General features: G+C 45.0%; 1 protein-coding gene across 3 annotated transcripts in view; it reads left to right on the plus strand.

The window, feature by feature from the left end:
• The first annotated feature begins 7283 nt into the window (after positions 1 to 7283).
• The window catches only part of MTHFSD (methenyltetrahydrofolate synthetase domain containing), a 19606-nt gene continuing 2611 nt past the window's right edge, over positions 7284 to 24278 (plus strand). Inside the window, exons 1-7 of one of the 3 annotated variants that reach the window (XM_014519522.2) lie at positions 7284 to 7347; positions 7753 to 7859; positions 8547 to 8660; positions 9778 to 9891; positions 12843 to 12933; positions 13758 to 13870; positions 14119 to 14244. In XM_014519522.2, coding sequence (XP_014375008.1) covers positions 7311 to 7347; positions 7753 to 7859; positions 8547 to 8660; positions 9778 to 9891; positions 12843 to 12933; positions 13758 to 13870; positions 14119 to 14244 — 702 coding nt within the window. In that variant the 5' untranslated portion in view covers positions 7284 to 7310. Of the gene's footprint in view, positions 7348 to 7752; positions 7860 to 8546; positions 8661 to 8705; positions 8820 to 9777; positions 9892 to 12842; positions 12934 to 13757; positions 13871 to 14118; positions 14245 to 24278 lie in introns of all 3 variants that reach the window. The other 2 variants (XM_006022747.2, XM_025203117.1) reach the window with 2 other exon arrangements.

A 24278-nucleotide genomic window follows, 5' to 3' on the forward strand; every position in this document is an offset into this window, starting at 1 on the left:
AAAAGGATAAAGAAGAAGCAAGGAAGGTTTCTTCTATCAACAAGGAGAGATCTTGCGAGCCTCTTGCAAACTCAGCATCAAAATAAACTCTCGGGTCGCGGCTGAGTCCGGATGGTGGGTGTAAGTGTGTGTGCGGCAGAGCCCCGCAACGCCAAACTCCCCTTAAAAGGGTTTGGGAAAGTTTCAAAACTTTTCTTGCTGAAGGCGAGTTTTTACTCTCCCCTGGCCACGCCTCCCGCCAGGACTCGGGACCAATGGGCGAGCGCTCCGAGGCTGCGTCAGCCAATCGCGGGGCAGGGAGAGAATGCGGAATAAGATCGCTGCTTGGAGCGAGATAACACGCAGGGAGCCATCGGGGTTGTATTTTTTTTCTTAATTTTTTTTTTCCTTAATCCGAAAAGGGTTTTGTTGGGTTTTTTCTTTTTTAAAGGTGTTGGATGCAAAGCAGCTGACTGCCGGCCGGATCGCAGCTGAGCTGGGCTTGCTTGCCCATGTTGTCCCGTTTCCTCCATTGCAAACGTGCCCCTGGTCCAACGGACCCGGGCTCCAGAGCAGATGCGGTGTCCACCCCGGCCTCCTGCCTCCATTCTCCCTCACCATCTCAGCCGGCAAAGACCAAGCCCGGGGCAGGGCTGTGCCTAGTTTAAATCCGCTTTGCTTTTGCACCGCACCGCACTTCTTTGCCCCGCGTCTCCCCTGGGTTCGTTTTGACTCCCCTAATGGGTACCAGGTGGCAAAGGGGGAGCCCTGAGAAGCAGAGGGTGGGTGGAGGGTGACGAGCACCCTCCCCGGTACACGTCCTGGGTGTCTCTCCCCACTCCAGGAGCCGGACATCTGATTTCTCCAGCATTTTCTTCGAGGATCGGGGCAATTAAAAAAAAGAATAAGTGTCGCTTTGATTTTATACACAACAATTAAAACAGCCAGAAGCAAAGGTGGAGACGGGATTTCTAGCCGTGTGACCCCCTGCCCCCCGGGTCTCTCTCCCTAATGATTTCATTAGAGGCAATCAGCTTCGGTTAATTAAGGACGCGAGCTGGAGGGGTGCGAGTGCAGGTATTTGTAAAAGCTAATGGGAGCGGGCCGGCGGCGGCTGGAAAAGGCGTTTGTCTGCCCAGCAAATACGAAAGGAGTTAGATTTATTCTCCGATTAAAGAAAAAAAAACCAACCCTTTCTTTGGATGTGGATTTTCAAAGGGTGATTTGAAATGCAAAATAACTGATACACTCGCTGCGGAAGCAATCGGCTCCAGTCTCCTTTTTCTTTTTGCTGCTGTCATTTCCAGGATCTGATTTTGCAAAAGCAGCGCAGTTCGGGGCTTTTCTTCGTGGGGAAATCGGGGCCGGTTGGGGCAGACCAAAGGCTTCATAAAAAGCAAAGGCGATCTCTTTCCTCCCTGCGATTTGCTAGCAAATGCTTGATCTGCTTGGTGCTATCAAACCCGGTTTGATACGGAGAAAGCACCTTGTGGCATCTCCCCTGATTTGTGGGCTGTTATCTCGGTGCCCCTGAGAGCTAGGGAGCATCGGGAAAGCGAGGGGGCAAAGTCTGGGAAAGGGGAACTCGTTCCGTATTACTTTAAAATAAAATGCAGCGTTGGTAAAAAAATAAAAATAAAAATACAAATGGCAATGATGGGACCTTGATTGGGAAATACAAGCTGGGCTCTGGCACTTCATTTTGATGAGGGAAAAAAATTAAAACATCCGTGCATGAGTGGGGGTCATTATAGGAAGCCAATGGCCGGGTGATTTATTTTTTGTTCTGCAAAAAGCACATGATTATAACAGAGTTGCCCTTAAATACAGCGACAGAGAAACGCGATGGGTTCAGCGTGGTTTTTAGATCGACCTCGCATGTCTCAGCGTTAGTGTTCAGTGCCACAGCGCTGTGGAGAAGACCTCATTGCCCCAAAGCAGACGATGAAACACGCAGAGGTGGTTTTTTTGCGTTGAAATCCTGGACAGTTTGAAACACACACCGAGATTTGCAAATGCAAAAGGCTGACCCCACCGATTTTATTTTAGACGCCTAGAGAGATCGTTTGCTAGAAGTTGCCTCTCAAGAAATCTTACCTCCCAGGAGTTCACCACTGGCCAAGCTTTGTCCAGGATGGCTGCCTAAAGAACAGCGAGCCGGAGCATTATGCTTGGGCATCTTGCATTTGGAAAACCTGTAGCGTCGAAAATCAAGGCAAGCTGAAAGAGCACGACTTTCGACTGCAGATAAAAATACCTCGAGCCCCAAACGAGAGAGAAAGAGAGAAGTCCTTTCAACTGAAGGAAAAATATTCCCTTTTCCTTGGAAGGGGCTGCTTCTTTCTCTCTTCCTCTGTAGGACTCTCGGGAGCAATATTTAGACAACTTACTTGATCAGCAGCTTCTTGCAAATCCAGGGGTATTGTATTTATCCTTTGTGGACAGTCTTTAAAAAAAAAGCTGGAAACTTTCCGCTACAATAAAGGTTGTTGTTGTTGTTATAATTATAATGATAATCGTTACTATTAGTGTCATTGTCATTATTGTCATCCTTGTTATTGTTATCGTTGTTATTGTTATTGCTGTTATTGTTACTATTATTGTTATTATTATCCTCGCTGTTCAAATTGCCTTGCAATCCTAGAGGATGATTTTTTTTTTTTTTTTAAAGGTAGAAACAACAAAAGACGTGCAAGTGGCCAGCCCCGCTACAAAGCTCGCTATGATGCGTGCTCTGCAGCAGATTTATGGCATTGTTTTGCTACTAAAATGCAACAAAGCCGGTTGCTCCCGCAGCCGAGTGCAGCGCTGCTCCACCAGCACCTGATCCCTTCGCTCACTTCGTGGGGTTTGGTGCCCTCCGGAGGATAACCAGGAGAATTGAAAGGTTGGGATTTTTTTTTTCCAGGGGAATCCTTGAATATGGGTGCTGACACCTCCCGGCTCTTCTCTGGAAGAGCAGTCAGGGGATCCAATAGTCTCTTCTGAGTGTTCATCCCGAAGTTTTGGTGCTGTATTAGGAGGTTTCTTTTGGACCCCTTCCCCTCCCCCTGGGGGTATTTGTTAGTGAGTGAATGGGAGGGAAGAGTTTCTCTAAAGAAGTCTGCTTTGCAATAGGCAATAGAAACCACGTCTCTTTTTTTTATTCCCTGGGACAGATCTTTGCAGTCTCCTTTGCCTGAGGAAGGGCGCGTGAGCCTGCAAGCTGGCAAATAAAGAACATCTTTTTGCATGTGTCTAGTTGGTTTAATAAAAAATATCGCCTCTACCACACTGACTGCTTTTACCTGTAGACCGACACGGCTACAACCTTTATCCCTGGGACAGATCCCGGCACTGACTCACATGCACCTGGATAATACTTAGCTTGGGGACTCTGCAGCAGCGACATCAGTACTGGTGCCACCAACCCGGGACCGTGAACACTGCATCTAACTCGAGGCCAATTGGTCACGTTCAACCCAGCCTGCCCTGAGGGACAGCCATCCTTTCGTTGTTTTCCAAGCAACACTATGCAACTGTCCTCAGTTTATTAGCAAATAAGTGTCGTTTGGCAGCAACCCCAAGCCAAGGTGGTTGCAGAAAGATGCTTCTTTTGCATCTTCGTTTGTCTCTGAACCACATTCTCGACCTGCTTTTGTTGTTATCCTGTCCAGTTCTCAGGGTAGCAGCAGTTCTTCAATCCCCTGTGCCACAGGTGAGATAGATAGATAGATAGATAGATTTCTTTTGCTGTTCTTAGACTTAGTAGGACCATTTTTGGGGGCAGACAAGAGCACTGGAGTACAGGAGTTCCTGTACAGGAGTACAGGACTTGGACTTCAAGATCTTATTCAGTCTGCCTCTTTTCCTTCCTCCTCCTCCTCAGATTATTAACACTGCTAAGCAGATTTGCACTTTTCTCCTTCTACATTCAATGCTGAAACCTGGATAATTATTACTCTTTATAATTGTTTTACTCTTAAAAATGTTTAGAACATTTAGAAAATGGGTTTGTTTTTTTAATTTTTATTAATTAAAAAGATGTTTAAATATTCTTTGCTTTAAATGTTCTGATATGTTTTAGTAAACTCAAACACTCTGGTAAAGCCTGCCATATAAGAGTATAAAATCGAATCATCCCACTTATTATCCTTGTTTTTAAAACAAAGCTGGTGCAACTGCTTTTGAAAGCAAAGAAAAACTTTCCATTGATTTCTGTAGAAATACCAGATCATGGAGTAGTCTTTTTGAGCAAATGGGATTTCTAACTTCTGGAATCAGATAATAGCTAAAGAGCGAAAAGATCTCACATATTAGGGAAGGTCCTAGTTTAAGAACTTGCCCCAAAGTAGTAAGAAGTCCAAGGGCTAGAACATCAGCTCTCCTAAGCAACTCTATCCATTGGTTTCTTGAGTTGTGATTTACCCCTCACTGCAGTAACTGAGCCTCTTAAATTTGAAGGCTTTGACCTCACACCGGCCCTGCAAAGTAGAAAAGTGCTAGTTTCCTCATTGCACAACTGGCCGCTCGAGGCTCCAGGAAGCTCAGGGACTTGCCTGAGAAGCATTCAGTGGAGCCTAAGTCCTATGTTACTGCTCTAACCAATGCACCATCCTCATTCTCTTAATATGTGTGGTCTCCAAAGGGAAGGTGAGACATGATCCAAGCTGTAGGCGCCCACATGAGGAATGTATGCCTATCACGAGGTATCTTTCCAGAGATTATGTGGCTACAGATTTTTTTATCTAAATGAAAGAGTGGTTGTAAAGCTGCTCTTCAAGGGGCCTTGTCCTAAACTCTTTACAAGGGACAAAAAATCATGGGGAATCTGGCCTGAGTAGGAAGAGAAGGTTCCCAACTTCAAGGCCCCAGGCCACATGGGTGGTCTGCTAATGTCTGGATTGAGTCCCTCTAACCTCAGCCACACTCAGCTTTAGTGTAAGGGGCTTCCTAAGTGTATCCCGTTGTAGGACCTGGGCTGTAGTTGCTCTTAGTGAAGTGAATGGAAACCTTATCAGGAACTTCAGTGAAAAGCCCAGGTTGACAGCGGTTGTGACTGTTTGAAAGTGTTTCACCGAATGCGTTCACTTAATCTATGTCCAAAAATCACCAGGTGAAGTACACAGGGGAAAGGTTCCAAGTGAACTCATTTCTTCTACTTGTATTTGTACAGATTTATCATGGGGAAAGGCTATGCAAAATCAACCGCAGCAGCAAGGAGAACATCCACGTCTCGCTGCCCAGCAATACATCTGTAACTCTTCAGGAAGGGAGCATCCTCATTTGTTCTGCTCTCTGGTTGGCACAGCAACAGTCAGCTCTGACTGCGATGTATATCAGGAGTATCCAAACCAAGCAGATTAGAAACCAAATGCATAGGACAGTCACTGCCCCAACTCCCTTTAACGTAAACCTAGGTTTCGTTGTTCCCATGACCTTTCTCTTCCACTCCATTAGACAACAGTCACATTCTTGAAACTGGCTTCACAGGGTAATTTTTTTTTTTAATACTTTAATTCCATACATAATAAATATATGCTGTTTAAAAAACATTAAATAGTCTATTAACTCTAAGTGAGGATATTGCTCTTCTGAGTATGAAACTCAGTGTCAGCTTTATAAATTACTCTATTTGTAACATGCTGGTTTTAAGGGGGAGAATAATTGCTCTGGGATTCATTTTTTAAATCTGTTTTTTTTTCCAGATACAGCACACAAGCAAAAGGCGGTGTTATTTCTATAACCTTTTCAGGCTATACTGGGCGCTCAGTTTTAAGCAGACAACACCCCCCCCCGCAATGATACCTGCTTTGAAATCAATGGTACAGAATGTCCCTTTGTACATGTAATCTGAGGAAGTGTATCACCGTTGTTCATGAATTTGGGCTATGCAACCATTTGTATTACGCCTTTTAAATCTGATCTAATCCCCAGCTGCGGATTGGCAAATTATAACATAGCACTTGCCCACCAAAGAAGACATTTCAAAAAAAGAAAATGGAGCCAAGAATATCACATCCAGAAAGTCTCCAGAGGATACTTAATTTAAATGAAACATTCCACTAAGAGTCCTTATTTGGAATATGGCAGAATTTAGTAACGACACTCTACAGCCTCGACACTTGGAAAAAAGTCTGTGATCTCCATCATCGTGCTAGTTTTGAGCATTGCACAGCCAGCCGCTAGACTCTGGTGACGCTTAGGAGCGGGAAGGGGTTTTAAATCATTGACTTCAACAACACTGAACCGAAATGAAAGATTTCAGGATCAGGCCCAGAAGTTGGTGCATTCATCAGACAAACCCAATACATGTTTCTCTTGCTTTATGCAGGTTCTGTAATACGAATTCGCTCTGATGCGACCCTTTTTTAAACCAAAAATTTATCTGCGAGGTCAATTCACTCTTATGGGATGGGTGCGGTGCATTGTGGGAGCGACGTGCACCAAAATATAGTCTTCCGTGTGGATCTGTGCTGCTCACTCCTTGTCCGTAACACGTGTTTTAGTCATTGCCACCACCATTAGGGTAACATTTGCCACCACCCTGTGCTTGCGTGTACGGTCCGCTGTTGGCGAGTCCCAAAATTGTCCTTAAAAGTGGCAGAAACGGGTCTGGGGGTCAGTACGGCCGAGGTCTTGGAAGGTACCCCTAGTTATTACATTGTAAAGTGGGTCCCTTTACGTGAATTCGAGTTACACGCCGTTTTCCATAGCATAAAGCTGCATACGCACTGGTGTGGAAACAAAAAATCAGGAGGAGCTGTGCATTGAGAGCAGCTGAGCTTTTACTTAATAAAGGATAAGGGACCTGGACCTGGAGCGTGACTATTTTCTGCCTTTATAAAGATCCTGGGCCGGTCCCGTTTGCACTTTGCACGCTCGCTACCCCTCCTTACACGCCGGGGGTTTCCAAGATGAGCAGCCTCGTGTTACGTCACACGAGTGTAGCAGAAAAATGACCTTTTGCTCCAAGAACTGAGCAGGGGGTGTCGGCTCTGCCGCAGATCCCTCCTTGGATGACCCCGGGTAGCACGTACGTAAACTCCCACAGGCCCCAAGCAAAATTTTTAGTATCCCCCCCACCCCTTTGCCAACGATAATGATAATAATCATCATTATTTTCACCATTTTTAGCAGGGAGTGGAAAGCAGAGCCGCAGATAGGACAGGGAGCACACAGCAGAGCAGCAGCTCGAGCCTCCTGCAGCCCTGGGGGAGGGCGGGGTCAGGCCTGGGCGGGATGCGATGATATATCAGGCGCCCTCTGCGCACGCGCGCGCGCTTCGCGAGGCCTTCTGTCCTTCCCAGGCCGCCGTAGCCGGTGGGGGCGGGGTGTTTATTGGGCTCCGCATGGAGGTCGCGGGGTGCTCGGGCGCCGGGCAGGCAGGTGGGAGGGCCGCGGATGGGTGCCTAGCAACGGGGCTGGTGGCGTTGAACGGGGGGCTGGGTGCTTAGCAACGCAGCGTTCTGAGGGGACGGGTTGCTTAGGAATAGGTGAGAGGGCTGGTTGCCTTAGCAACGGGGTATTGTGGAGGGGCTGGGTGCATAGCAACGGGGCGTTCTGAGGGGTTGGTTGCCCAGCAACGGGGCAGGCTGTTCAGGAACAGATGGGGGGGCTGGTTGCCTTAGCAGCGGGGTGTTGTGGGGGCTGGGTGCCTAGCAACTGGGTGTGCTGAGGGGTTGCTTGCCCAGCAATGGGGCGGGTTGCTTAGCAGCGGATGTTGGGGTGATTGCCTAGCAACAGGGCATGGCAGGGTGCGGGTCCTCACTGCTCCTCCCGCCCCTTGCGCAGGCCCCGCCTCCAAGCAGAGCATCCGGGAGAAGATCTGGGCTCACCTGGAGGCGAGCGGCCTGGCCGAGTTCCCACGGCCCGTGCATCACCGCATCCCCAACTTCAAGGTACCGCGCTGCTCCGGCGCTTGCCACGGGGGTGACAGCTGCCAGGCCGACGCCGGATGCGGGCGCAGCAAGGGGCGGCCGGAGACGCGCGAGAGCCACCCTGATCCCTCTCGCCTGTGTCGCGGGCGGCGGGCTCTTCTGCGTCGCTTCGTCGGGGAACGCGCGGCAAGAAGTCCGTGTCGTTATGCCCATTTCGCAGAGGGGGAGACTGAGGCACGGCTCACCTCCAGCCTGGCCCTGGACTCGCATCTCCGGGGGTGCCACCGTGCCCCCGCGGCTGTAGTCGGGCTGTGTATGTGATATGCAGGGGGAGCAATGATGGATGGTGGTAGCTGCCTCAAAAAAACTGCAGCCCTCATCACTAGGCAGGTGTGGGGTTGGGGAAGGATTTCATGTCAGCAGTGGCATTTAGTGCACTTACCAAATATTGCAGTATATTCACGCACTCGGGTCCGTCGCTTTGCGATCCACTTGACCTTTCATGTGCTTTGTGGATGAGCAATCGGCGCTATAGCTCTTTGCCTCTACCAGAGCTGCACAGCGGTCATCTTGACACCAAATGCCGAAAGCTCGATCATGCCTTTAGTTGCGGGAAACAAAGCAGGGGCTTCGGTTTCATCGCGTGCCGGACAGCGTGAGATCCCTGTATCCGTTCTGAAAAGTTGTGCTGTTGTCTCGTGAAAACAGGGCGCGTCTCACGCTGCAGCCAGGCTCCCAGATTTACCAGAATTCAAAATGGCCAGGACTGTTAAAATAAACCCCGATGCCCCCCAGAAGAATGCTCGATTTCTAACGCTGGAAGTAAGTGGAAGGGATTATTTTGTTTCTGTTGTTCTCTTCGTGCAGGGGTCTCACCAGGCTTGTCAGGCTATCAAAGAGCTTGAAATATTCGACAGAACACGTGAGATTAAAGTAGACCCCGACAAACCGTTAGAAGGAGTTCGACTAGCAGCACTGCAGGTAACCGAATCCTCTCTGCTGGAGCACTGTAGGACAACAGTGCTTGAACTGACCACGTCATCCGACATTTGTATTTTTCTGGCACCTTTGTATAAGAACCTTAAAAATGCTTGCCTCCCAGTGTCCAAGTGAGGAAGAGAAGTGGGTTTATTTTTTGGTATTTTTACAAATGAAGAACACAGCAAGTTGATCATGGTAACAAGAACAGAACTCAGGAGTTCAGACCTTCGGCTCCAACCACTAGATATATTCCCTCTTCTGCGTGTCAGGTAGCTAGCTGTAAGTCATCAGGATACAGTTCTTACTTTAGCTTTTTGTGCTTGTAATGATTTGAACTCAAGCAGTTCATGAAAGGTATTACTGATACAGTTGCTGGCCATTAGACAGGACAAGACTTGGTGACTCCGGAGGCGTTTCCCAGGACTTTAACCCCCTGTACATTAGAGAACACAGGAACAAAATGCTTGTCAAAAAGCTGCCGTATTATGAGTTCTGTCAAGGTATAAACTTGCAGTCCACCCGTTTTGCCCCAGAAGCCCACAAAATCTGATCTGAAGCTGCAATATAACTTTAAACACAATGTATTTTTTCAGTGTGTTATATTTTAAAATGCCTAATAGGATCAGCGTGTCACAGAAACTAGATTCCTCAGATCTCCTCTCCCCCGGCCCCCCCCCACAGTATCACTATAGAGGAAGATTTTTACATTTAAGTTGTTAAGCTGCTACATTTAAGTAAAAGACAATGAGACAAGCTTCCCAGATATTAATACTTATTGGAAAGAATTGATTTTCAAGTCTTGTACACACAAGAATAAATGTTTCTGTCTTTTTACCCAGAGAAGGTTCAGTCTTTGTGTGCTCAAACACATGAAAGTAAAGACAACTTTCTGGCATGTTTAAAGAGAAAAAACCCTTCAGCTGACTTGTAATTGAGCTAATGTTTATTATTTTCACAGGCAAGGAAAACTTTGTTGGTCCCAACACCACGTCTGAGGACAGGGCTGTTCAATCAGATTGTTCCACCTCTGGGAGCAACTAAAGAGATCCTGAGGAAATGTGCTACTTCACAGGTATCAAACATGGGAGAGACTGAACCAAGGGAGAGGAAGGTTGATCTTACATTTGCAGTACAGGACTGAGGGTAGGAAGAGCTAGGTTAAACCCTCAGCTCTGACATGCTGCCTTCCTGTATAGAAATGGATATACTTCTCCTTCATTTGTTTTGTTTCTTTTGCCTGTACATTTTTTCAGGGATGTTCTGTCTTTTGCCAGAGGCTGGTATAACAAAGCAGCACAAGGCCCCAGTCTCTAGACGCTGTCGTAGTGCCAAATAATAAGAGAGCCGGGTTCCAAAGGGTTCTTGTGGCTAAAGCATGGACTCTAATTACATGCATTACAGTGAGCAGCTTTTTGAGATGGCACGCTCCTAAAACTTAAGGGCCGTGTCCAGATATGCAGGGGCACATGCTAGCGGCAGTGCAAATTGCCACAGCACATGACCCTGCACATCCCCTTTGTTACGGGACAAATTGTCCCACAACGGGTAAACTACCCTTGCCCAGCTCCTCCCATCTCTTTAGTTAGGGAGAGCAATTTTACCTGGTGGCCTGGAGCAGCAGGGACACAGATCCAGCAGCGTGGAGGCCTGGCTGGACAACCAGGCCTCCATGTGTGTCCCGCGCATGCTTGCTGGGCATGTGCCATGCCACTTCTGGGTTTTTTTTTGTTTTTGGCTACCGAAAAATCCCAGTAGCAAACTTTGGCTCTGTGCTGCATATTTACAGCATGGGGAACGTGTAACATTCACCATGTGTGGTTTGCAGCGCCACAAAGAGGCTTGTGGTGCCACAAACTGCACGTGCTTGAATGTCTGGATGCAGCCAAGGAGTCTAATAAATACAGTCTCTGCATTTTCTTGCCTAGCCAGTTTTATGATTTTTTTTTTTTTTTAAGCCTAGAGGGAAACTTTTATTTCATTTTTTTTTTAACTTGTTGCTTAATCTAAGTCATACATACCTCTAATTGCATGGGAAAGGGCAGGTTTTTTACCATCTTGACTCTTAGGAAACAAATTAAGTAACATCCACTTCAAGTGATGTGCAAAAAAAAAAAAGTCCATTCTAAATGTACCCGTTTTCCTGAAGTGTAACACAGTGCTTTGCTGCCCTCTCGTGGTAAAATGTCATATATTCTAGCTCCATCAGTAGGTCAGGAAAATCCTTTGTTTTTTCATCTGTTTCTAGTATCTAAAAATCTAGGTACTATATCTGTCTGTCTGTCTGTTGAGAGATACTATATATAAATGCAGTGTTTTTAGTTGATTGGCCAATCCTGGTTAAAAGTGGGGACAAAAAAGGAGAAAAATGTTAAGACAGTAATCCAAATGCAGATTTCCTTGAATAATTCTGTATATAAATTTGGGATGGAAAACGTGTGAAATGCAGAAGTGAACTTCTCCGTTACATTTATTAAGCTATTAGGAGCTGAAATTTTTTACCTGTGTTATTCAAAAGAGAACTTTCTCCTGACCTTCTGCCTGGCCTTCTACCAAATTTATGATCATGTTGTCATGATGATGCCTGTATTTTCAGATGGACTTGAACTAGAGAATAAAATAGTAAGGCTTTTAGAACACCTTGTATTTAGAAAGGATTGTATAAAGAGTCCTCGTCACACTGATGTAAAGTAAACTTTATTCTTTCCATATTATATTTGGAGAGTCAGCCACCAAGTTCTGGTCTCACTGGGCTTTTTTCTATTATTAGCATCAGCTTAGGATAAAAATCAAGATTTATAACTTGAGTCAATGTGAAGAGGGCCCATTCTATGCTCTACAGTCTACAGCCATTTTAAGAATGAGTTAAAGTAGCTCTTATCTTGAGTTTTAATGTAAGATAAAGTCTATTGAAGAGAGAATTAAACATGGTAAAACTCCTACCTCTGGACACCCATGCTGAGATGCCTTGGGGTGATTTTTTTTTCAGAGGTGTTAATTGCCTGTAGCTCCAGCCCTGGTCTAGTCTACCTCCTTCTTTGATGGCAGAGCTATGCCACCTCTGCTAAGTGGAATAAAGCTTCGCCAACTGTCCAGCAACTAGATGAAGATGCAGGTAGATACTGTCACACCTTCTACCGGGTACAGTGGTCCATTCATCAGAGCTAACAGCTGTGTATAAATGTGCATGTGCTCTCTGGAATGGCCATGGCAACTATTGTCTGTACCTGTGTAAGGCAAACAATTAGAAACCTAGCCAAAGTCTGTCTAGAATATATGTGGTAGAGAGAAGTTCAAAAAACAAAAGCTATTTGTTACGTTTAGAAGTTCTGATTTTCCATTCATCTGTCCCTGACAGAGACGGGCTGAAGGGCCGACAGATTGACACCATTGTGTCAGAGGTGGTGCAAACACCAAAAAGTTACAAAGAAGGAAAGCAGAAAGTTCAAGTCCCCCTGGAGCCCACATTTATCTTTCCACACAAGCAATATTTTTAGTCTGGTGCTGACTGTCTGGCAGTGGGAGGCAGGTGATCCAGAGCCTACTCCTGACACTGCTTCAGAAACGTTTCTGGTATGACCTTAACATCTCCATACCTTACCTTCTGCAGCTGAAGTTAATGCTTCCCTCTTTTGCAGAGGCATTATGAGGCTTAATTTAAGAATGTAAAGTGCTTTGAATTCGTCATGTGAATGGGGCCACTTATTATTAAGTATTGTTTGCTGAGATTTCCAACCCTAAGGGCCTCAAGTTAGTTTTTGGAATCCAACTCCGGCTTTCAGCACCTTCAGCTCTCCCACTGAACTATGCCAGAATCGCCTTCATTTTAGCAGAAAATTATTTTCCAAAATTCTGACTCTGACTTGCTAGTAATTTTCCAGACATCTGATATTTGTATATGGAAGGGGCATTTCAGAGCTTGGGCATTTTATTTGCTTTGAGAAAAACAGGTTTGATTTTTATTGTGTCACTCAATCGGGAGCAAAGCCTGACTTGCTACCATAAGATTTCATGCTTGTTTTTCAGGGGGTAAAGGATTACAGTGTGCCTGTAGGCCTGGATGCAAAAGTGAAAGTGGACCTGGTTGTTGTAGGATCAGTAGCTGTCTCTGAAAAAGGTAGGGATGAAGCTTTAATTTTGCTACATATTTTAAGTACAGTCCTTCCTAAGAGAAGACTAGTAGTCTCATCCACCTCCTGAAAGCTGGTGTTAACATTGCAAAGCTTTTGCAGGGAAAGGTGTTACAGTACACTAGCTGGTTCAGTTCCCTTTGACTGGGCTCTTCAAGGAGTCTCTGTTCTCAGCCGAATGGGTTTGGGAGCCGATCTACTCCCTAGCTATTAGTAATAGTCCCATTGAACAAAGCAGAGATGTGCAGGACAGGGACAGCGTGAAAGACTTGAAGCTGTTAAGACTTAAACAGCTGTTTATTCTGTACCTATTTGAGAAAATCAATAGAAGACCTCGGTGGGCCAACTAACAGCCCAGCACCTTTCATCAGCATTACTATCTCTTTAAAAAAATACATTCCTCTTTTTATGTGACCCTGGCTTTCTTCTTTGTATATGAGTTAACTAACACCTATTCTCCAATTCTGCCCGTGCAGGTGAGTGCTCACAATTAGCGTTGTCTGACAGCAGGTCTCTGATTCACGTGAACTTGACTTTTTTTTTAAATGTTATTTTTTTTCCCCATTGTTCCAAAACTCTTTAATCCAAACTTCCATTAACTGGAAGCTTTTGGAACTTTACAGCTACTCCATGAAACCAGCTTTCTTCTTAGTTTCACTGCTAATTCCCAACACAACGTTTGAGCACAAAAAATGCACACTTCCAGTAGGTCCTTTTGCAGGCTGCCTTTTAACCTGAATGCTACTTTGTTATTACCATGCCTTCTCCTCTGCTATTCTTTAGTATAATTATCTCTCTTTGTACATTTTAGGCTGGAGAATAGGGAAAGGGGAAGGTTATGCAGACATGGAATATGCAATGATGGTGTCAATGGGAGCAGTCACAGAGGACACACCAGTAGTTACTATCGTTCATGACTGCCAGGTAAACTAAAATGTTAATTTTTGAAGGTCTCTTGGTAACAGTTCAATAATTTCAGTGCTAGGAGTGTGTCAGGCAGTTGGTACTGCACTTACTTAGTTGCATAATGATACTGTCTAGAATATAGATCAGGAGTTGGTTTTATTCTCTTGCCTTAATGGAGAAAGTTTGGTATTTCATAAACTGGGATGATGCAGTTTTAGTGGGTTTATCCTAATTTCTTACCATGTTGCTCTTCTTTCTGGTGTTAGGTGGTTGACATACCAGAAGAGTTGCTTGGAGACCATGATTTAACTGTGGATTATATCCTCACTCCAACAAGAACTATTAAAACCAATTGCAAACGTTTAAAACCAAAAGGAATAATATGGCAGAAGGTAAGTTACTTCTACTGAAACAGGGTTAATACCCAGCCCTTGTTTCTCCTGTGCCTCACCAAGGCTTGTGAAATGCTTATCCTTCGAGTTTTCTATGAGATTTACACCTCTCACTGATGGACAGACACTATGTCTAGTGCTGTGAATATTCCTGCGTGTCTTCTTAGTGATGCCGATGAACTCTAAAAAAAGAAAAAGTAACCAGAATGGAAAAGTTAGTGATTTTTGCTCCTCTAGTAACCTTTGGGCAAGTGACAAAATTGTTCAATACGGCTGTGTAAAATTTCGCCGCCTGTTTCATTTTGAGGCTGTTTCAACTCGTTTTGAGCTTGAAACAGGGAAATCCAAACGAAATGAAGGGCTTCAAAATAACCTTGAAACGAAACAAGGGCAATCAAAACGTTTTAAAGCTGAAGCTGGGCTTGTCTGCAGGGAAACAGAAAGTAAGGAGAGGAAGGGGGAGAAGGAGGGGGAAGTTGGGGAAGGGCTGCTCTGGTATTGACTGTGACTGTTTGGCTGCCTGAGATGCTGCTGGTGCTACTGTGTACTAAGTTATTACCTGTTGTCATTTAAAGTGGTGGACCGGACTGAGGCAGTAGGGGAGACCTCCACTGAGGCACACTACCATGTCGTCATGTAGAGGCCCCAGCGTGCCTTACACACACTCACACTCACGTCATAATTTTTGCTTGTTGGCAGCTTGAGGTGCAGTTTCCCTGAAAGCCCTGCACCTATCTCCTTGAAACATGGCAGGCTGCATGCCCTCAGAAGGGGCTACCATCCCTGCTGTTTTCATCCAAATTTGCCAAAAAATGACAAGGTTATAGGCAGTTTCGTGCTTCCCCATTATAGCCTATGGGCGAAATGTCGAAACAGCAAAACAGTTTTGATGAAATGAAACGGAACAGTGCTTTCAAAACTAAGTGAAACTTGAAACAAAACATTGTCCCATCGAAACGGAAGTTGAAATGAAACGGTGCTGTTTTGCATATCCCTAGTGTTTAATAAATGGAATCGAAAAAGGACATGACGTCTTTTATGGTTATATGCATGGTTGTTGCAAAATGATAACAGCAAAAAAAATTGCCTCTGAATCCAAGGTTTCCCATCCTATGGAATTTGGGGTAATATCCAAAGGCCAAGATCTTCAGCTATTTTCAACTCTCATAGCCCTACTGATGTCTTGGGAGCTGTGACAATACAAGCAATATATTTTTATCTTCTGAAAGTTTCTTGAAGTGGATTGTTTGTTTTCTTGAGACAGTTCAATGGGGAGGGCTATTTGCCAATCCACCTTGCTGGGGAAAGTAAGGTTAAGTTTCATGAGTTTAGTGTTTGGGACATTCATTTTTGGATAGCTTCAATTAGGTATGGGAATTACTTTATAAATATGTTAGAGTTCCTGAATAACACAGAAATGGTTTTCCAGATATTTTCATGGGTTAACACACTGTTCAGACTTGTGAAAAACTAAAAATTATCCAACAGCAGCATACACCCAGTTTCACTGATGTTCTTATGAATGATTTGTGTGAAAATTTATGCTGGAAAGTGATTTATATTCAGAACTATAAAAATCGAATTACGAACAGAGTTATCCAGTTAACCTTGCTTGATGCAGGCATGAGCACAAGTAATATTGTGTGACTTAAGAGGTAGCTTGTCCGCTATAAATAATCAACTGTTGTTCACAGGAGCTAGTCAGGAAATGCTCATGAGTAATGAACACATTAGTAGAAACCCAGATCTATTGGGAAGTCTCTCGTAAACTGAAAAAGGGCTAAACGAATAAAGACATTTATCTACAACAAGTTATTCCACCAGCTTTATTTCTATCATGAGGACACTTCTATCCAGGTCAGGACCGAGGTAATAAAAACACCTTTTTATGCTAGTGTGTTTTCACAATTGACGTATTCTTACATTTCAGTTCTCTTATAATCTTATTTAATGTAATTGTTTAAAGGCCCAGCTCTCATGGCCCATCCGTCTTGCCAACAGGGCCTTTGATCACTCTCTTCCTTAGTGTCAGAATTCTACCTCAATAAATTGCCTCGCTAACATTTTTCTCCACGACTCTTCACAAGCCAAATCTGCAAAAGTCTCGAGAACGCACAATCTCTTGAAGGGTCCTTTAATCTTTGTGCTGCGTTTGACACTGTCCCAGACGAGACCAGTCTGCAGCTGAGTACTGTATCAAAATGGATGTTGTCTTTGCATGTCTTCTCTTTTTTTCACTTATCAGAAAGTGAAAGAGGGATTAAAGAGCAGCTATATACAAGGGCTTGGGACAAAGGGTTGCCTTAATGCATTTCCATATATTTGCATTTACAACCTGATCAGATATATTTAGTAAACTATCGTGCTCTGATTCTGTCCTAGGCTGTTCTAATTCTCTTGGTGATGCTCACACGGGAGTGCAGTTATTGCTCTTCGGCAGACAAGGTTCCTTGGGTGAATTTGATATCTTTTATTAGACCAACCCAAATGGTTATTGCTCTTGTTTCATTTTCTTATTCTGGTCTTACTACAATGATGACAGTGGTGTGTATACACATGCATTTCAATAAGGATATGACTGTCTGTTGTGCGTGTTTTCTCTCTAGCTCTCTTAGCGAAAGAAATATGTGCAGTGGAGTCTTGATATCATAGGTTGCTTTTGTGCTTTATTTTGTGTGTCTTTGCTCCTTATTGTTCCATGTAATTTGTTTCCTGGATTCAGCGCGCCTCCTAGCTTTCACCGTACAGCTACAGTTATTGTTGCTCCACTGCAAACATTCCTAATAAAGGGCCTGATAAGCCAGTGATTTTTTTTATTGACTGACAATCAGGTCCCAATTCCATTAAGTTCTGTTGTATTTATTCCTAACAGTAAAGCTAGAAAAAGAAGGTGGGATGTTTTCAAACCCCCCCACACACACCAGAGGAAGCTGTTACTTTGTAGGTCTGTAGGAGTTGTCATATTAGTGGCAAAAAGGGCCCAAAGTTTCCTAATGTCTGAGACTTGTTCTTCTAGTCCTCTCAGTAACAGTTACCTAATTTTTCAAACAGTTGGTACCCACAGCTCTCTCAGACTTCGAAGAAAGCATAGGTACTGCAAATCTGGCCATTTGGGGCTCTCACCTTTAAGGTACACCTTTAGGAAGAATTAGACACTCTACGTGTAATGGGAGCTCTCACCATTTTGCAGATCAAGCCTTTATTCAGATATCTGAAAACCTTTTTCTCAGTTTCAGCTTTAAAGGGCTTGGGTCTGATAATGCAGGCACTAGTCCCTGTTGAGAGAAGCTGGCAGCTCAGGTCAAAAGGATTTGAACGACAATGGTAAGAGATTGCACTGGACAAAGTGGTTGGGGGCAAGGAAAGAACTAGGGTGAGAAAGAAGATATTAAAGACACAATGTGCTGAAATGCTGTAAGTTAGTGACCGGGAGCTGCCATTCCCTACTACACCGTACATCAGGTGGCATGGTGAGTTGGAAGGCTGGAGAACAGACAACAAAGGTAATCTGTGCACTTCTGTCCTCCAGGGTAGTGGTCACTGTCCAAGCCACCACTACAATTTAAAACCTAAAAGAACAATGACCTTCAGGATTATTTAATGGGACACAAAGCAATGCACATGCAGAATCGTTACCTTGTGATTTTGGAGGCATCCATTTGAGTCAGGGCTGCATGCAGTCTTCTCAGGTGGGAGGTCTAGTTAATCTGCAGGTTTCAAAACTATAGGGCTTTATTTTGGCTTTTTAATGGTGTGTATATGGTTTCTTGACTCCAACTGCAGCCTTTTCTCCTCCTCCAAATCCTGGCTTTACCGTCCCATTCTCCTGTCTCTGAGCAAAAAAATAAATTAACTAAGAGATAGTGGCTAAAACAGCTCTGCTATTAGGCAGGATGTTTTGTGAATAGAAGGTAGCTTAACTGTGTGGTGTGTAAATCACCTTGCCAGAAGAGTTCATCCTTCAGGAACATGCCTGGATCAAGCAAAGACAATGGCTTAAGGGCTTATTTAAAGTAGAGTATGCCTGCTTGCAAACACCGGACTTATGCTAAGCATCGCCCTGGGAGATGTGCTTAACTTAGTGTGAAACTCTTAAGGCAGGTAGTCATTAGCAAACATGCCATGCTTTCAGCATGGGCTCCTTTGGAAGCTTATGTGCCAAATAAAGAGCATATGTCTTGAAATATAAATGCAGTGCTCAAGCATGTCTCAGGGTTGCATACTATTTCTTTTAACTGTAGGATAGAATAATGTCTTAGATCCTTAACTAGTGTGAACTGGCATCACTGCAGGAATTATGCTGATTTATATCAGCTGGGAAGCTGACATGTTTCTGCCACAAACGGCCTTCAGCAACACCCTGTGACTCTGCCTAGGATTTGTTGCAATGAAAATAAGTATATTTAGTGCACATCTCTGAAAAGGAAAGTGTGGAAGAAATGTTGGGATTTTTTTTTCTCAAAAAAGTGGTTGTTTTAAAGGCTTGAGAAGTGCATGTAGATGCTTTAATTGTCTAACAATGTACTGCAGGTACAGTCTGATTTATTTCTTCTTTTGCTGGTGCCACTTTAATGCTGATGTAGCATTATTGACTTTAAAAAAAGCTACTGCTAACGCAAGTGTAAAGAGAATTGTACCAAACCTAACAATGCTAGGTTCATTAGAAATATTTACAGAAATTAATTCCACCTGACTTGGCATTCAGGTTCAGCTTTCCAGAATTTCTCAGTGCCCTTGCAAGCTAATTGGAGCTGCTAGGAGCTGAATAATTTTTTGAAAATTTGGCTATCTATTTAAAGGGAAATTGAGAGCTGTTCTCTGCACAGCTCCTATGGAAAACTAGTCCATTTGCATATGAGATCTCTGCATGCATGAAATTAATATTTTCCCATTACTGTTTTTATGGGCAGCTGAGGCTTTTAACTGTAACTGTACTTGGCACTTAGTTGCTATTATTTGGTTGCTCGGGCTATTGATTATATGTTTTAATCCATTGGGAGAGCAGAAAGGTAGACAGTTGTTAAAGCAAAGCACTGTATTTTCTGGCCTATAAGATTTTTTTTTTTACCATCTAGAAAGGAGATCTAAAGTTAGAAAGGAGATGTAAAAGGTACATTTTATACACTGACTTTACTAACAAAAATCATTGAGATCATTGTAATACAAGTTGACCAAAGTTCAATCAAAATCATATTAAAAAAAATTCCCGCAATGTTATCCCTTTGTGGGGAGGGGGTTACATGCTAGAAAATACCAAATAGCCATTTGGTAGGCGAGGGACCAGATTTTGGTCCCAGCATGCTCCGACGCAAGCCCATCAACCTCGATGGGCTTATTCCTTCCTTCCCCCAGTCTTGCACTGCAAAAGCAATGAGCGTTTTGTGCCAAAGCTGCAAAGTGCCGAAGGCTGTTTGGAACCTCACTCCCATTGACTTGACTTGTCTAGGCAGTTTTGTAAGTCCTGCCAGGCACTCATCTGCATCTTTAAGCATCTCTAGGCCTCTGTAAATCTGGCTCTTTCTGCTTAGTCCATCGATGCCATTTCACTGATGAGTTCCAAATGTGGGTTTCTTGAGTCCTGTCTCCAGAGGGACCTGGCAGGCTTCATGGGTTGCCAGCTCCCATAAATATACCCTCAGATTGTGTGCACATATTTGGACGTTACTGGCATGTGTCTGCAGCTGGCCCATTCCCATTGCTTCGGCTGTCTGGGCCATTCCAGTTACACAGGTTTAAAGACATTTGCACCAAACACAAGCAGCTGTTTAAGTGTCCTATATAGGAAGAAGCAGGCCATGTGCTGAGTGCTTGTGTAGTGAGCCTTGTGGGCTGGGGGAGGAGGGAGGGAACATATCCTCCAGTATGGAAAGAGATGTAAGTATAAAATCACCCCTTGGTAGGACTATTTCAGCTCCTTAGCTCCATCTGTGCTAGGGCTGGTGGATCTGTTCAATGCTAGACTGTCTGGTTTTAGTCTCATTCCCCCTCTGGGCAGGCAGTGTTCCCAGATCAGAATGCACTGGTATATGTGAGCCTTGGGAAAGTAAACTCAGCTCCATCCTTAGGATCCAACACTCACCCCATCCTCACTATATGGCTTCTCCCTCTCCCCTCATATCAGAGCTGCACTGTCTCTGCAGCCAGGGGGACCTGTGTAACTCTGAAAACGATGCTTGGCTTGCTCCAAAATGCTGTAATGGTTTGCATTAGTCGTAGAAGGGCAAGCACATCTCTAATTTTGCCCAGCAAAATATTTAAAATGCTTTTATTTATCAGGGGACTGACTGCCTGTAAATGGTAGAGACCCTAAGAGAATGAGCTGTTTAGGTGGGATGCTCTGAGTAGTTCATCTGCCAAGATACAACCGCGGTGCTGAATCAGGTGTCTTAAGTGCAGTCTGGATGTTCAGGACTGCATCCAGGGAAACTGGTATTGATATTCGCTGTCCCAGGAACTCCCTGCAGTCCTCCTGCTTCCAGTGGAAAAGGAGGGGATTCCCTTTCTGAACATTTTTTTTTCTCTGTAGACCATTGTTTGTAGCAAAATAATAATTGTAAAATGTGTATTTGCTGGCTCCAATCAGGCATGTTAATGGGCTTCAAATCTCCTGTCCACTTTACTACTTCCTCCATAGTAAAAGATTGGGTTTTGATTCATTTGGAGAAGCTTTTGGTGACAGCTGACGTCTCTTCGTAGTTCTGCTTCAGGGGAAAATACCTGGGTTGTGTCAGTATGCACTGAGTGCCCATTCCAGAACATGGCAAGTGTTTGGCATGCTTACAGGAGCTTTCTCTCACAGTCTGGGTTGGGATAACATACTGCTAGCATCACCTTGGTTAACCTTGGCTGCAGCACAGTTTCCATCACTTGTCAGGTAATGGGCAACTTGGGGCATTCTGCAGTCTGTCCTCATTGAAAGTGTGTCCACAGCTTTGCAGTTTCTCTCGTGAAACTCCCAGCGTGACTCGGCCCACGGGCTAGCATGTAGCACTCTCAAAGCACTGTACTTAGGTCAGTTATTTGCTATTTCTTTTTTACAGAGAGGGAATCCATGGGTGTTTATACACGTGCTCCAGGAGTGGCAGGGGGGTGCTCTAATTAAAGCTCCCAGGGTGTCACATGTCTCAGTGTCCTCATGCTGAAAAATGCCAGTAGGGGCGCTTTAACTAAAGCTCGTCGAGGGCGCTCTGATTACAGCTCGTCACCACCGTTTTTCGGTGCAGGGACACTGATACACATGATGCTGGAGTCTGCTGGAACATGGTAATTACAGTGCTCCTGCAGGCTCGATTCATCAAGTCTGCTCCAACGCACTGGAATTACAGTGCATCAGAGCAGCCTTGCTGCATGTGTATAGGCATCCCAGAGGTCCAACTGCCCCGGTCTCCTGTATCATACAGTGGCAGAGGGTGGATGCTGGAAGGCAGCATGAACAGGGTACGGCCACGGTTTTTCCACTGTTCCTCTCCCACTTGCAGCCTCCAGCATTTTAGGTCTAGCTGTAGGAAGGTTAAGTGGCCTAGTCTGGATAGCAAACAAACCTGTGTCAGTCTGAATTGTATCCCAGCTCTGTGCTGTAACTACTGTGGGGGGTTGGGGGAATTAATGAACAAGGACACAAACCTACAGAGATTTTGGAAGAGGGGAAGAATATTTTGGATTCCCTCCACTTCAGAATAAATCGTTGCAGTCGTCTACAATTTACAACACAAAAGAAGCTTTTGCATGAGTATAATTAGCAACATATTGTCCCACCACAGGAGAATTCTCTTTGTCTGCTGTGTTACAACAAAGCAGAGAGCTCGTTTCCCTGCTCGGCCAGAGACACCCGCCCTCCCCAAAACTGGCTTTGAACAAGTATGTTGAAATCCCAAACCAAATCTCTGGCTCTCATTGGATTATTGACTGAAGAGGCTTGGAGGGGGATTTAGAAGTATAGGACCCCACTGAGATCCCACGGAAATCAGTAGCAAGACTCCCTGGGACCAAATGCGAACAGCACCTGTTCTTTGAGAGAAATCTTTTCACCTTGCTTCCCGCACAGGGTGTGAAGGGGCCAGCTGGCAGCCGAACCCGTGTGGGCGGTAACATATGGAGAGCCATTTGAAGACAGACATCTCTTCAGGGGTTTGCCAAGCCCCAATAAGAAAGGTGATTTGGGGGTCAGGGTTAGCTGACAGATCTGCAGCTCCATGAACTTTTCATCTCTGCAGGTCTGTGCCATGCTTATTGCCAACCTGAGTGCCAGATCTGCTGGCTAAGGGTACAAAAGCTGGAGGGGATATTCAGTAGCGTCTACAGACGGGGCTGAACTAGGGTCTGGGCAGCGCAGGCCTAGCTCATGGAATTGGCTGATGATGAGTTCAGAACATCAACTTTTATTTTTTGTTAAAGAGTTTCTAGGCAAGAGGCTACATGTAGAGGGCACAGGGCAGCCTTATGCAGCGTTGGCCAGGCTCTCTCTTCGTGTGCAGCACTGGCAGCACGGTGGCCGTGTTAGCCCAGTGCCATCCCTGGGCTACTGGGGTTTGCAAGCTTCTTAGCAAGGATAACCCAGGTGCAACTAGCTCCTCCCTAGGTTTGCAAAGAGCCAAAGAATATCTCCGACCGCTACTCTGAAACGTCTGCTACCGCCCAGAAGAGTGGGACCCTCTCCGGGCTTGAAGGCTTCTGTTATGGGCATGCCCGGTGCAACAGTCAGTCCTGAAGGGCAATGCCCACCCCACTTGCTCAGCCCGTATGATGGGGTTGAGGGTTTGCCCTTGGTAGCATTGAACTTTCTAAATAAAGTTTCTGCACGTATGTTTTTGAGCTAAGTTTAACAGTGGGGTGAAAGAAACCATTACGTATGCTCCGTAATAAGATGGGCTTGTTTTTTGGGTACAGGAGTGATTAGTTACATGAGAATAGAAAAATGTTTTTCCTGTTTGGTTTAATTAGCATAGAGCTTGCATTTCACATGGAAACTTGACAGGAGACAACAAATGTTCCTCATTGTTAGCCAGGAAAAACAAAGTAAGATGGCTGCATCCATTAGTTTGATGTCCTATCACCCAGCGATGGAGAGGCTGCTGTCAGCTTCAGCAGCCTGAGTACTTGGCTGAGAAAAACAAGTCTCTCCAAGAACCACCAGAGTAATAACTCATCAAAATCTTAAAATGGCATGTACCTTCCAGAAAACAGAGATTCCCAGAGCCCCAAAGGAAGCACTTGCATCTCTGAACCAGCTGCCAGACTGCATTGGCTTTTAGAAGAATGACTGTACAGCAACACACAAGTTTGCTTGTGTTTAAGGGCCCAATTCCAGCACCTTTACTCTGGGTCGATACCATACAGAAGAGAAGCAGCCTCTTACAGCTGGTTGTCCCCATTCTGTCATCAGCTCGTCTGTGAGCTATTAGACTGAAATGAGATGAAACCACGCCTGTGTCTTTGGTTTCAGCTTGCAAGTAAAACATTCAGGTTTGCATGACTGTTACTGAGAAAGCTGCCTCTTCTCTACCAATTCTCCTGCCACACCTGCTGCGTTCTGGACCCTCTTCCCTTGCTCGTTGAGCTGGGGTCAACAAAAAGGCCTGCTGCCCCCCATGAGGGTCTGCTGGAAGGTGGGGGTCCTGCCTGTCCACATGCTCAAAAGGAGCAGCCAAGCGTGAAACGTTCCTTCTCCTCCCAGCCACTGCCAATGTCTTTGCTAAGAGCCAGACCACATTATTTGGGAACTAGGGAACCATCAAGTTTCCCATCAGTCACGGAGAGCAGCCTGTAGTATCTCGCGGCCAGCGCTGGTGGGATTCAGCTGTGAGAGTGGGAGTCTTTCCTGAACAACAGCTTATGAAGCGGTTGGGAGTGTAAGAAGGGAGAACAGGTTGTGTTTTGTAACTCAGGTTCTCCTACAGGTGAGAGAACCCCTTACGCACATGCACACACTTGGTTTTAAGGACTAGAGGGAAAGGAAAATGCATGGGAACACCCAGGCCATAAGAGAAAGGAGAAGGTGCCTCTAATGGGGAGACGGGTTGGGAGACATCATTACA

The sequence above is a fragment of the Alligator sinensis genome, unplaced genomic scaffold (genome assembly GCF_000455745.1).
Source record: "Alligator sinensis unplaced genomic scaffold, ASM45574v1 scaffold228_1, whole genome shotgun sequence".
In the NCBI taxonomy this organism is placed as follows: Eukaryota; Metazoa; Chordata; order Crocodylia; family Alligatoridae; genus Alligator; species Alligator sinensis.